The 14,196-nt window shown below is 53.4% G+C and overlaps 1 protein-coding gene across 1 annotated transcript in view; it reads left to right on the top strand.

Annotated features, from left to right (window-relative positions):
- The window catches only part of FGD5 (FYVE, RhoGEF and PH domain containing 5), a 134,864-nt gene extending 122,088 nt beyond the window's left edge, over positions 1-12,776 (top strand). The window contains 6 exon segments of the mRNA XM_006160678.2: positions 223-360; positions 1,339-1,468; positions 2,315-2,445; positions 8,456-8,584; positions 10,734-10,888; positions 11,619-12,776. Of these exon segments, the coding sequence (XP_006160740.1) occupies positions 223-360; positions 1,339-1,468; positions 2,315-2,445; positions 8,456-8,584; positions 10,734-10,888; positions 11,619-11,655 (720 nt within the window). The 3' untranslated portion in view covers positions 11,656-12,776.
- Positions 12,777-14,196: the final 1,420 nt, after the last annotated feature.

The raw sequence follows: 14,196 nt of genomic DNA, 5'->3' as shown, positions 1-14,196 counted from the left end.
CACCTGCGGGACAGCCTCTGTGCGGCCCTGGAACAGACGCCAACTGTCACCTCCCAGTCTGGCGGCCTCCCACCCCGGCTCCACCTCCCGCAGGACACGGAGAGTTGGCTCAGTCCGCTCCGCCCTCCCACGCGCCTCTCGCCCCTCGTGGAGAAGGGCGGGCTGACCCGGCTGCCCTCCCCACTCTCTGACCACCCTGCACGCCTGCTTTTGTTGCTCCAGATGCGGGAGAGGCTGGGTGTGAGCCTGGGCGAGCGGCCCCCCACGCTGGTGCCCGTCGCACACGTCATGATGTGCATGAACTGCGGCTGTGACTTCTCCCTCGCCCTGCGGCGCCATCACTGTCATGCCTGTGGCAAGGTGAGCCGGCTGTCTGCGGAGCCCCGCGGTGTGGGTTCAGGGGTGGCTGGCAGTCCTGCAGGGGTTTGGAGCCCGGCTGTTCACACCAGCCCGGGAGGGAGAGGTGGTTCTTTTCCATCTCACTGACACCCTCAAGCTAGGGTTGGAAAGCCCGGGGCGTTCCACTCACCACCGCAGTGTGGGACAAAACCGGGCTACACGGGACCACGCTTGGAGGACACGCATGGGGTGGTGATTGCGGGCATGGGTGCATCAGGAAAGTGGGGGGATAAGGAAAGGCAGGAGACAGCCAGAATGCCGGGCTCCCTGGAAGGGGCAGGGGGATGGTGGGCGAGCACAAGAGGATGCTGGTCCCCTCTAGCGCAGCAGCCCCCATCTGCAGGGGATCATTCCAAGCCCCCCACTGGGTGCCCGAAGCCATGGTTAGCTCTGAACCCTCACACTGTATTTCCCTGTGCCTGCCTTCCGGTGAGCGAGTGTCATCAATAAATTAGGCACCAGGACCAGCAGTTAGTGTAATGGCTATGTCACTGGACTCCCATGTAGTCGACCACGGTTCATGTCCTGGACCCGGTGGCTTAAACTCACACCGGGCGCGTGTGCGTGTGTGCCCAAGATCCCAAGAGGACAATGGAGGAGAGGGGATTGCGGAGTGACCATACCCCCTGGGGGGTGATTTCTCGCTTTCTGTCTCTCTGTCTGTCTGTCTGGCGAGCGCACGCGTCCTATAGCAAAAACCTCTCCAAAATAATAATAATAATAATAATAAAATAAATGAGGCACCCAGTAAGAACCAGACCTGGGCGGTCCTGACAGTAACCACACTGTGGATTAGTCAACACGTGGGCATTGTTTATTTCTGGAATTTTCCATGTAACATTTTCGGCTGAAGCAGCTGCAGGAAATTCATGGTGAACGGGGACTGCCTAACTGGAGGGGGAGGACCACTCACTCAGGTGTCCCCGACTTCCGCCGCAGATCGTGTGCCGGAACTGTTCACGAAACAAGTACCCCCTGAAGTACCTCAAGGACCGGATGGCCAAGGTGTGCGATGGCTGCTTTGCAGAGCTGAAGAAGAGGGGCGGGGCCGTCCCGGGAGTGCTGCGGGGTAAGCTCAGGACCCCTGGGTTCTTCGGGTGGTCTCCTGCCATTGCCCCCAGGCTCCATGGCTGCTCCGGGACCCATGACTCCTGCATGAAGGCCACTATCCCAGGAGGGAGTGACTCCGTGGAGGGCAGAGGCCCAGAACCAGGGCAGCCTGGGAGGAAGCAGAGGTTCGGGTTCACTCCGGGGCACTGTTTGCATGGGAAGTGGACAGGTGCTTCCAGAGGAGGGCTCGGCGGCCAGCTGAGTTGAGGGGTCCTGCCCCCTCCAGGGAGCCCCGCATTCTGGCCATCCCCTGCCTTAACTTGTCCCCCCATTTTCCCCGTTCACTGCAGAGTTGGCCGGGGTGCCGGTGTTGACCCCGGAGGCCACTCTGGGCCAGGGTGCCACAGGCCTGGTTCCTGGGGGCCTTTGGGGGACCCGGGATTCTGCTGCTGACAGAGGGAGTGTGGGTGAGGAAGGGCAGAGCCCTTTACAGGAACCTCGGGGTGCAGAGCTGGCCCTGGAGGGACCGGGGGCTGGAGGAGATTTGCCCAGGCAGGAGCAGGCCGGAAGACGGGCAAGTACCCCCCAGGCCTAAAACCAGCGTGTTTGTCTCTGCCCTCCCTGTGGTCATCAGAGGGCCCGGCCCAGCGCCCCACCAAGGAGGCCTGGAGAAGCGGGGCCGGGAACCCCGGGGAGCAGCCCCAGAGCCCCTGCCCTTGTAGCAGGAGGGTGTGTGCCGTCCTGGCGGCGCTTAGCCCCCCCCATGAGGCGGGCTCAGGCCCCGGGGATTCTGCGTGCCACACCAAGCTGTGCACCTGTCGGCTCTGTCCCCTCACCTCCCGCCCTGTGGTTTCTCTCGGTACAGAGCGGCCCGTGAGCATGAGCTTCCCCCTGTCCTCGGCCCGCTTCTCGGGCAGCGCCTTCTCCTCCGTCTTCCACAGCATCCACCCCTCCACCTTCAAGAAGCAGAAGAAAGTCCCTTCGGCCCTGACCGAGGTAAGGCGGGCGGGGCTGTCGGGAGAGGCGGAGGTCTTGCCTTGGAGGGTCACCGTCCTCTGCGGGGGGTGGGGCCAGATCCTCCCCTGTCCCAGTCGAACCAGTCTCTTCTGGACTAAAGAAGACATTCGGCTGTGAGGTCAGGCTCAGCAGGCACATGGCATAATGGTTGCATCGCTGGACTTCCACATGACCGACCGCGGTTCGAGTCCCAGACCCGGTGGCTTAAAAACTCACGCCGGGCGCATGTGCATGCATGCCCAAGATCCCGAGAGGAGAATGGAGGAGAAGGAATTGCGGTGTGGCCATCCCCCCTGGGGGGTGATTTCTCGCTTTCTGTCTCTATGTCTCCCTGGGGAGTACACACACCCTATATCAAACATCTCTCTAAAAAAAGGAGGGGGGAAATGCCTTTCCTCCTTGCCAGCCTTTAAAGACAAGCTTCTCTCCTGGGCATGACTGACAAGTCACTTCCATGGTGGCTGATGGGGGGACCTGAATGGCTTTAGATGGTGCGGGGAGAGCTCTCTCCTCATCCTCTATCTTCTATCTTCTCCCTACCTCTTTCCTTTTCCTCCTGCTCCACAGCCTAGACCTGGTGCCCCGGGGACCGTTAGAGATGGCTGGGGCTGTTCAGACAGAGGAGCCAGGGTCCTGGTTCCTTCTGCCATGTCTGGCTGTTCCTGCCCTCACCCTGCGGTCTCAAGCGGACTCAGATGCAAGCCCCAGGGCTGTGGGACTCTGCAGGAAGCCTCAGATCTGGCTAAACAGAATTCCGTCCTGCAAACAGGACTAGATTTTATGTCTATTTTCATTTTTTCCCCCCTAAGGTTTTTGCTGTAGGGTGTGTGCGCTTGCCAAAGAGGAGAGAGACAGAGACACTGAAAGGGAAAGTAAGAAATCACCCCTGGGGGGATGGACCTTCTGCTCCAGTCTCCTCTTGGGATTTTGCGCACATACTCACATGCACCTGGCATCAGTTTCCAGCCACCGGGTCCAGGACTCGAACTGCGGTCAGCCATGTGGGAGTCCAGCACCTTAACCACTATGTCCCCTGATGACAGAAAGAATATTTTTAGTAAAGTCTTATCTCGATTTTCTAATCGTAATCACAACCAGACAGACGTGTGCCTGAGAGCGTCCAAGCCATCCAGAGAAAGGCGAGCCTGTCTCCAGGTCTCCCCATTCATAGTCCTCACCAAGCAGCAGCGGCCGGGTTTGGGAGAGAGCTAGGGAGTGAACGTGTTAAAGGGGTACAGTGCTGTCCACGCACTTGCTCCTTCGGTAAAAAATCTTGGAAATAACACATACATGGTTTTAAAAAAAAGTTCAAAAAGAGGACCTAAGAGAAAAGGTGAGTTTTCTCTCTCCCCAGCCTCTCTCAATCCCACTTCCCAGAGGCAGCCATCATCGAGTGTCTTATGGACCCTCCTGTTGGATTGTCACGGACGTCATGATGCATCTTTATTTATTTATTCATTTATTTATTTGGAGAGGTTTTTGCTATAGAGCGCCTGTTCTCGCCAGATACACAGAGAGAGACAGAGAGACAGAAAGCAAGAAATCACCCCCCAGGGGGGATGGCCACGCCGCAATCCCTTCCCCTCCATTCTCCTCTCGGGATCTTGGGCACGCACACACATGCGCCCGGCGTGAGTTTAAGCCACCGGGTCCGGGACTTGAACTGCGGTCGACTACATGGGAGTCCAGCGACATAGCCATTACGCCAACTGCTGGTCCCGGTGCATCTTTATTTTAAGAGAGATGGCTTTTTTTTGGTATAGGGCACATGCACTTGGAGAAACAGCGAGAGAGAGAGACAGAAAATGAGTCATCGGCCTTCAGTGGGATGACCACGCCGTAGTCCCTTCTCCTCTATTCTCTCGGGATTTGAGGCATACACGCACATGTGCCCGGTGTGAGTTTTATAAGCCACCAGGTCCAGGACTCGAACTCTGGCCAACTACATGGGAATCCAGCGACATAACCATTACACCATCTGCTGGTCTTGTCATGACTCTTTTTTTTAAAAATTATTATTTTTATTTAACTTTATTTATTTGCTTATTTTAGAGTGACAGAGAGAAAGAGAAAGAGAGAAAGTGAGAAAGCCAGCTGCCAGGTCTGGAACTCAAACCACAGTCGGCCTTGTGGGAGTCCAGCGCCCCTAACCACCACGCCACCTGCCGGCCCCACGTGACTCTTTTTTACATAGAAAATACATCGTGACTTTCCCAACAACCTGATAGAAATTTTCATGCATAAATGTAAATAAATATATACATATACACACATACATGCACACACATACATGCACACACATACATGCACACACATACATATACACACATACATGCACACATGTACACATACATGCACACACATATATACGCACACATACACACATACATATACACACATACATGCACATACATACATGCACACATACATATACACATACATACACATATATACACACACATACACACATACATATACACACATACATGCACACACATACACACACATTCAAGGATCCTCATTTTATCGAAAAGATAATATATTATCTTCTATACATTTTCCACCTGATTTATCCGAGAGATCATTTCCTATTTGCGGAAACAGATCAAGCGCACATTTCTGATGTAGCTGTCCCACCCTTCATTAACTCCCCGTGAATCAGAGGAGACTGCCCACTAATGCGTTAGCGGTGTGAGCATGCCTCTCAGAGCCCGAGTGCTCTTTTTCTTTTTTGCTTTGGGATGTATGCACTTCTGAAGACACACAGGGAGGGAGAGGGGAGGTGAGAAAGCACCCCCCAGTAGGGATGGCATGGTGCAGTCTCTTCTCCTCCACTCTCCTCTTGGGATTTTGAACATGCACACACATACACCCAGCGTGTTTTTCAAACTGCTGGGCCCAGGACTTAAATTGCACTGTTAGCCATGCGGGATCCAGCACTTAAAAAAAAAAAAAATTCTTATTTATTTTTTATTTATTTATTTATTTTAATTTGACCAGAGAGAGAGGGAAAGTGAGAAAGCAAGCCACCAGGTCTGGGACTCAAACCGTGGTCGATCATGTGGGAGTCCAATGCCCTTAACCACCATGCCACCTGCCGGCCCAGGCCTGAGTGTTTTCAGGTGCAGAGTTTGAGAACCACTTCTAGAGGCAGGCCGCCCTGATCCTGGTGCCATGTGAGTCTGCCACAGCCTGCCAAGTGATTTTTGCCAAAATAATGAGCTTTTTATCGTCTAGCAAGGACTGCATGCGGTGGGATCCATAGAGGCCCGGGACAGTCGTGCCCTCGAGTCTCCCTCCGCCCTGGCAGTAAGACTTGCTTTCTGTGGGAGCGTCTACAGAGACACCGCTCTGACACCTCTCCAGAAAGAGAGGGTGCACAGTCAGTATTCCCTGCCATGCTGTGCCCACCATGTCTTCCTGGCTCATGGAGATGCACCAGCAGGGCAGGTGGGAGGAGGCGGCCCAGGCCCCAGGTGACGGGGCAGGTGACGACCAGCTTCCTTTCCTGGTACTGAGCTGGGTGCAGGCTCCTTTCCCTCCTCTGACCTTGAACTCCGAGTGCATGCAACAGATCCGAGCTTTCCCTCTCTTAGCTGAGTTGAGAGAGGACCTTCGGTAGGTCCCACTATTGCTCAGCCTCATTTTTCCCATCTGAGAACAGAGAAAGCCAAACAAAATTGTGTCTAAACCTGGCCACGCCATCTTGCTTTATTTATTTATTGTTATTATTATTAGTTTATTTTAACTTTATTATTATTTTCCAATTTGACCAGGGAGAGAAGGAAAGTGAGAAGGCAAACCACCAGGTCCAGGACTTGAACCATGGTTTGCCTTGTGGGAGTCCAGCACCTTGAATCACCACGCCACCTGCCAGCCTAAATTCTTGCTTTGAAAGTCAGGAGAAAGGATTGCGGTGTGGCCATCCTCCCTGGGTGGTGATTTCTTGCTCTTAGACTGTCTCTCTGGCGAGTGCACACACCCTATAGTAAAAATCTTTCTTAAAAAGAGAAAAGAAATTAGAAGTAAAGTATGTTGGAAGTATGTGTGCCCCAAATCCCAGCGGATGGAGAAATAGGAGAAGAGATTGTGATCAGCCACACTCATTGAGGGGTGCCTTCTCCCTGCCCCTTGCCATCTTGCTCTGCCACACCCTCTGACTATTTAAAAAAAAAAGTTAAGGGACCAGCAGTTGGTGTAATGGCTATGTTGCTGGACTCCCATGTAGTCAACTGCAGTTTGAGACCCGGACCCGGTGGCTTAAACTCACGCTGGACGCGTGTGCATGCATGCCCAAGATCCCGAGAAGAGAATGGAGGAGAAGGGATTGTGGCGTGACCATCCCCCCTGGGGGGTGACTTCTCGCTTTCTGTGTCTCTGTCTTTCTAGTGAGTGCACATGCCCTATAGCAAAAAAACAAAACAAAACAAAAAAACAAACAAAAAAAAAACTCTATAAAAAAAAGTTAATATTTATAGATTAGTTTCGGGGCTAGTTTCTGGGGGGTCAGGCCCTGTGCCTGTCAGCTACTTGTCATGTTGCTTCGTTCTGTTCCTAGTATGGAGACAGAAACTTAAGAAAGTCAGTCAGTTGGCCAAAATGGCCCATCTGGTCACAGGCAGAGCCTGGATTGGAACCCCGATTGGTGTTACTCCAGGCCCGTGTTTCTGGGGTTTACTTTATGTTTTGTTTTGAGGGTTTTTTGTTTTGTTTTTGTTTTTGCCATAGTGCATGTGCACTCACTGAAGAGAAAGTGAGACAGTGAGAGGAAAGTGAGAAATCACTCCCCAGGAGGGATGGCCATGCCACGGTCCCTTCTCCTCCATTCTCCTTCTGGGATTTTTGGCATGCCCACACACATGCCTGGCGTGATATTAAAACCGCCAGGTCTGGAGCTTCGAACAGCAGTCAGCCAAGTGGGGAGTCTTATCACCTTAGCCACTACGCCACCTGCTGGCCCCAGCCTGTGTTCTTGCCCTGCACATGAAGCCTGTGTGCTAGAATACCGCTTTCACTGTGACCAGCACCCTCGCCATTATCAACACAACAAAAGATAATGCCGCACCGACCTCACCGGCAGGTCAGGAGCCCTTTCAGATCAGTAGGGCAAGGCTTCTTCCTCAGATGTAAGAAGGAGATGGACTAAAACGTGCACAATTCGTTTTAGCAGGAAGATCTTTTTTTTTTTTTTTTTCTAAGAGGTTTTTGCCTTAGAGCACAAACACTCACCAGGGAGAGAGACAGAGACAGTGAGAGGGAAAGTGAGAAATGGCCCCCCGGGGAAGGCATGGCCACACCACAAGCCCTTCTCCACTCCCTTCCTGGGATCTTAGGCATGCACGCACACGCACGTGCACCAGGTGTGACTCTCGAGTTGCTGGTTCGGGACTCAAATTGTGGTCGGCCATATGGGAATCAACAACGTAACCACTACGCCATCTGCTGGTACCAGGAAGATCCTTCTGAGTTTGCAGTGAGGGCCAGAGGTTGGCGAGTGGGAACTAAGAATCCCAGGCAGCACTGCAGAAGGCATTTTGGTTTTTGGTTTTTGTTTGTTTAGAGAGATTTTTGCCATAGGGCACATGTGCTTGTCTGAGAGACAGAGAGAAAGCGAGAAATCATCCCCCAGAGGAGATGGCCATGCCACAATCCCTTCTCCTCAGTTCTCCTCTCAGGATTTGGGGCATACTCTCATACCTGCCCGCGTGAGTTTCAAGCCTCCGGGTCCAGGACTTGAACCATGATGGGCTATGTGGGAGTCCAACAGTGTAACCACTACTCCATGCACTGGCACCCCGGAACATGGTTTCTGACTACAAGTCCCCCAGTGTGTTCAGTACGTCTTGTTCTTCAAACCAGGAAGGGCCCTTTTGCTGACGTCAGTCCTAGAGGGATCGGGTGCCTGCCAGCCGGGTTACCGAGTCACCCTGGCTGTGTTCGGGCTGTGTCGAGCCCCCGGTGCCCTGACCGCTGTCTTTGCTCCTGCCAGGTGGCCGCCTCCGGAGAGGGCTGCACCATCAGTGGCCATCTCAGCCGGTGTAAGAAGGGGAAGCGGCCCTGGAAGAAGCTCTGGTTTGTCATCAAAGGCAAAGTGCTCTACACCTACGCGGCCAGCGAGGTAGTGGCGTTCGCGCCGTCACCCCCTCCCCCGTGAAGCCCTCGGGTTCAGTACGCTGTGCCTCCGAAGCCCGCCTGGGTCTGAACCTGTCCCTCCACCTGCGGGACGTGGGTCCTGGAAGCTGGACCGGTTCTCCTGGCAGTCACATCTTGACCGGGCACTGCCAGTTGGCCAGTGGCGCTGTGGATGCAAAATCACGCGGCACTTCCAGATCGAAGGGTCTGCGGTTTCTTGGTGGAGGATGAGACGGTACCGCATGTGGCAGGTGGGCCCATGCGGTGTGTACCCACCCCAGGCCCAGCGCCTAGGACGAGCCAGGCACGCCACGGCGCAAAGCCTTCTCCTGTCCCAAATTCGGCAGCCTGGTGGTGGTGGCTGGGGGAGGAGGGAAACCGTTAACTAGTCAAAGTGCAAACAGAACTGAAGTGTCTGTTTTTATAGAACGCCTTACTTACATCTCCTAAAATCTGGGTGAGAACCTCAGAAACCAGCCTTCCTGGGGAGTAGACTTCGTGGGGCTGGGTTTTCAGAGGGGCGGTGTGGCTCTGACCTGGGCTGACCCTGTGGGCAAAAGTGAAAGATTTCCGTTTCCAGGCTCCACCATCTGCTGACTTCTACAGGCTAATTCTCTTTGAAAACTTCAATGCATTCTTTTTTAAATAGATGCATGTGTTTTTTTTCTCTTTTTTTTCTTTCTCTCTCTCTCTCTCTCTCTTTTTTTTTTTTTTTTTTTTTTGCCATAGGGTACGTGCACTGGCTGGAGACAGAGAGAGAGAAAGTGGGAAAGTGAGAAATCACCCCCGGGGGGATGGCCATGCCACAATCCCTTCTCCTCCATTCTCTTCTTGGGATTTGGGCATGCACACACATGTACCCAGCGTGATTCTCAAGCTGCCGAGTCCAGGACTTGAACCGTGAGCAGCCATATGGGAGTCTGGCACCTTAACCACCACGCCACCTGCTGGCCCCCTTAAATGCATTCTCAGCAGCTGCAGCAGTGGGTGGAGATGTGTGGCTGGCATGCGCAAAGGCCCGTGTTGCCAGGACACACAGCTCCCCTCTCGGAGGACCTGCGGCTGTGCCTGTCCTCAGGGATCACAGAGGCTGCAGGGAGGCCGGCAGGTGGGATGCACAGGTGCCCTGAGTGACCTGGACACTGTGAGCCAAGGCCTTCTCGATGGCCTACCTGTCCCCCACAGCCTGCCCTACAGAAGGGCTCACAGGTGGGCGTTCCATCTTGGCGGAAGAGACTGCAATGACATACGCCCTTCTGCAGTCCTTGCACAGGGCACGCGCAGGGAGCCTGTGAGGGCAGGCTCGGGGGAGCCCTGTGTAGGCAGTCAGCAGTGAGAGGAACAGCTCATCAATAGCACGTACAGCCAAGTACCCATTATTGAGTACTGCGTATGAGGTTTTTTTTTTCTTTTTTCTTTTTTTTTTTTCTGCGTATGAGGGTTTTGCTACATGGCGCGTGCACTCACCAGAAAGACAGACAGAGACAGAGAGACGGAAAGCGAGAAATCACCCCACCCCTGAGGGGATGGTCACGCCGCAATCCCTTCTCCTCCATTCTCCTCTTGGGATCTTGGGCACGCACGCACACGCGCCCAGCATGAGTTGAAGCTGCCAGGTCCGAGACTCGAACAGGGGTCGACCACATGGGAGTCCAGCGACATAGCCATGACGCTAACTGCTGGTCCCTGTCCATGAGGGTTTGAAGGAATGAGTATGAACATGTTACCAGTAGCCCTGGAGCGCTGAGTCACTGACTGATCAAGTCCGTGGAAAGAACATGGAGTTGGAAGGTGGTTATGAGTCTGTACTCTGGCTCTGCACCTCACCGGCTGTGTCATCTTGGGGAGTGACCATCTCTCAGCCTCCTTTTCTTCTTAGAATGGGAGTGACACCTTCTCTGAGCGTGATGAAGATTAAACTACAACAGACAATGAAAGAGAAAATGCCTGGCCTCTAACAGGCTGTCACAGTGGTTTTCCCTCCTTCAGGGCTCGGGTGGAGGGGTGGCGGGTGGTTAGCACGTCCACACGGGGGCGCTCTTCCTGCGTCTTGGATGGGAGCGGACGGCGAGTGCTGAGCGCTTTGGCTGTGCGCGGCGCGCTGTGTGACATCGGTTCTTCTCTGCCCTCTGCAGGACAAGGTGGCCATGGAGAGTATGCCTCTGCTAGGTTTCACCATTGCCCCAGAGAAGGGAGAGGGCAGCAGCGAAGTAGGACCTACTTTTCACCTTTACCACAAGAAAACCCTGTTTTATAGCTTCAAAGCAGAGGATCCCAGTGCGGCTCAGAGGTACTGAAACAGCTGGTCCTGTATGTCCTCACCTCTCAGAAGGAAACGAGTTGTGACCCGGGGCTTTGGCTTCCGTTCTGTTTCGGCCATCCTATCCCATCTGGCCTTCTCGGCCGTAGCAGAACTGCAGAACTCCCTGTTCTGTAACGAAGAATTCTTAGAATCTGCTTCGTTTGCGCGGGCACGCACGAATTTGGTAAACCTTTTCACTGTGTGCCAGGCTTTTCGGCAAATGTGGAAAACTTTTAAAATTTATTCATTCCTTTTCTTTTTCTGGGAGAGGTTTTTTTCCTTTGATATAGGGCGCATGCGCTCACCAGAAAGACAGAGAGAGACAGAGAGACAGAAAGCGAGAAATCACCCCCCAGGAGGGATGGCCACGCCACAATCCCTTCTCCTCCATTCTCCTCTTGGGATCTTGGGCACGCACGCACACGCGCCCGGCGTGAGTTTAAGCCACCAGGTCCAGGACTCGAACTGCGGTCGACTACATGGGAGTCCAGCGACATAGCCATTACGCTAACTGCTGGTTCCCTCATTTATTTTAATTTGACCAGAAAGAGAGAGTGAGAAAACAAGCCACCAGGTCCGGGACTTGAACCGTGGTTTCCCATGTGGGAGTGTCCAGTGCCTTAACCACCACGCCAACTGCTGGTCCCTGGAAAACATGTTTAATAAACACATATAAATAGAAGCAGAGCCATGACCCCAGTCCTCTCTATTTTTACAGGTGGATTGAGGCCATGGAAGATGCAAGCGTGTTATAGCAGTTATCAAGCATGTGGACTCGGAATAAACTCTTAGGTCAATACGTGAATCCTTTCAAAGCTCATCCACGCCTCAGCTCGTCCGGACACACCTCTGGATTCAGCGTGGGGCTCGGCCTTCTGTGCTGAAACCCCCACTCCCCAGCGCCTTCACAAGTGGAACCCTGACAGAATATTTATGGTCCTCCCCTTTCTGTCTCTGTGTTTCCACCCGTCCTAAACTTTCCTTACCCAGCGAGCGAATTTCCTAACACGAAGATGGGGAAATCCATAGAAAAGGACACGTAGAAATGCAGGCTTTTTAGTAGAACAAGCTTCCCTGGTTTTGACTCACGGTAAGTGTGATCACGTTTCCTGACGACCTGGGCGCCTCGGGTGCAATGAGCAACAGCCAGGAAGTACCAGCTCCTCTCATCAAAAGCACTTTATCAGTTCCTGACTGCAACCTCCAGTAGAATGCTTCCCGAGTGATCGGCGGTAACCGCGGAGTCCTGCAGCCCCGTCTGCCCGGTCCCCTAACGAGGGTGTAGACATCTGCTGGGCAGACCTGGCCGTGGCTTTCCAGCGTGAGGACAATGGAGGGGCCGTGCTCCCTGCCTGGGAAGGGGAGGACGCTCTCCAGTGGATCAAGTGACCTGCCTGCTGACGTGACCTACTCCAGGAGGAGCTGCCTCGCCCCCTGGTCATCCTCAACACGACACCCATGCTGGAAAACGCAACTGCTGGCAGACCCGATCCCGGGAGGCCACCGCAGCCCCTCTGGAGCCGGGGCTCTGCTTTTATTTATTTTTGTGTGCCTTCCTGTGTTGACCCCACTCGAGCTGACACCGTATGCTTATGGGAACTTGTCCTCATGTTAGACACACGGTCACCCTGGGCTATGTTACCAACGCCTTTATATTTTTCTGAGAGAGAACAAGAGACAAGCAGGTGGACTTGTCTCGGCAGACGGCTCTGGATATAGGCAGGGAGCACAGTATCTCTGGGCACCTGGGTGAGGTCACCTCCTGCGGATGACCGCTGCTCGTGATGTTGGAAGTCTTTCCATAAAGCTGGGGGTAGGTGGGGTGGGACTCCTTGTCACTGTCATTGCAATAAAAAACAATCCTGTCATTTCCTGATTAGCCTGTCCCCATTCTCCTGCTACCCTGTCCCTAAAAACAGCATTTGCTGACAAACCTTTTATAAAAAGCACCATCTCAGGACCAGCAGTTAGTGTAATGGCTCTGTCGCTGGACTCCCAGGTAGTCGACCACAGTTTGAGTCCCGGCCCCGGTGGCTTCAACTCACACCAGGCGTGTATGTGTGTGTGCCCAAGATCCCGAGAGGAGAATGGAGGAGAAGAGATTGCGGCGTGGCTATCCCCTCTGGGGGGTGATTTCTCACTTTCTGTCTCTCTGTCTCTGTCTTTCTGGAGAGAACACGTGCCCTATAGCAAAAACCTCTCCCAAAAAAAAAAGGCAGCACCATCTGGAGTTACTCGCAGTTAGGATTTGGGGAGGAGATTTTTTTTTTTTCTAATTTACCTTCTTTTAACATATTTGGATTAAACATATAATTAGGGATTCAAACTAAGTGATCAAGAAGGTCTTTTTGTTCATTTTGGAGGGCTCAATTCCAATGGCATCATTTTCGTTATCAGACATTTCCAGTGGGCTCCCTAGACTCACTGAGCGTTTTCAAAAGCAGGGCAAGGCTCTAGGAGAAGGCAGTGGGAGCTCATCCCACCTACCTCGTGCCTGCTGTCAGCTTCTGAGTTCCACCAAGAATTGTGTACCTGGAGCTCATCGAAAGCCTCTTTTACTTTTTCCTATTCCTTTTTTTTTCAGAGTGTTTTGTTTTGTTTTGGCCGTAGGGTGTGTGCGCTCACTAGAGAGACAGACAGACACAATGAAAGGCAAAGTAAGAGAGCACCCCCCCGGTGGGAGGTGGCCACGCCACAAACCTTTCTCCTGCCTTCTCCTCCCGGGATCTTGGACACTCATGTGCACATGCCCGACGTGATTTTGAAGCCACCAGGTCCGGGACTCGAACTGTGGTTGGCCATGTGAAAGTCCAGCGACCGTAACTGCCACACCATCTGCTGGTCCTACTTTATCCTATTTCTGACATTCTGTAAAGAAGAAACAGGGCTTTTATTTCACAGCAAGAGCGGGTTATAGGTAAACATATGGAAGGGTTTTATAAAAGGAACCAGCAGGGGTCGCTCAGCTCCTCCGTACAAGGAAGCGCCTGTTGTGTCCAGACCTCCAGTTCCTTTCCCTCCCTTGGTTCTTTGTGTCCTCTGCTGAGGCCAATTTCACCTGCCTTTGTGAAGCCTCCTACCCTTTGCCCGGTTCATTCCACATGCTCGTCTGCCCCGAGGCCTGCCCAGAGCGATGCAAGGAAGCCATGCTGTCTGGTCCGAGGATGCTCCTTCCCACTGGGCCGGGTGCTGAGAAGGTGACCACCTGTCATGGCTTGGCCATGCTGCCTGGTGCCCCAGGCTTCGGTGTCTACTTTGCCCTCGGGCCAGAACAGTCGGGCCACTGTGCACCCCTG

The sequence above is a fragment of the Tupaia chinensis genome, unplaced genomic scaffold (genome assembly GCF_000334495.1).
Source record: "Tupaia chinensis unplaced genomic scaffold, TupChi_1.0 Scaffold000704_1, whole genome shotgun sequence".
NCBI classification, from domain to species: domain Eukaryota; kingdom Metazoa; phylum Chordata; class Mammalia; order Scandentia; family Tupaiidae; genus Tupaia; species Tupaia belangeri.
This window is presented reverse-complemented; position numbering and strand designations above follow the sequence as displayed.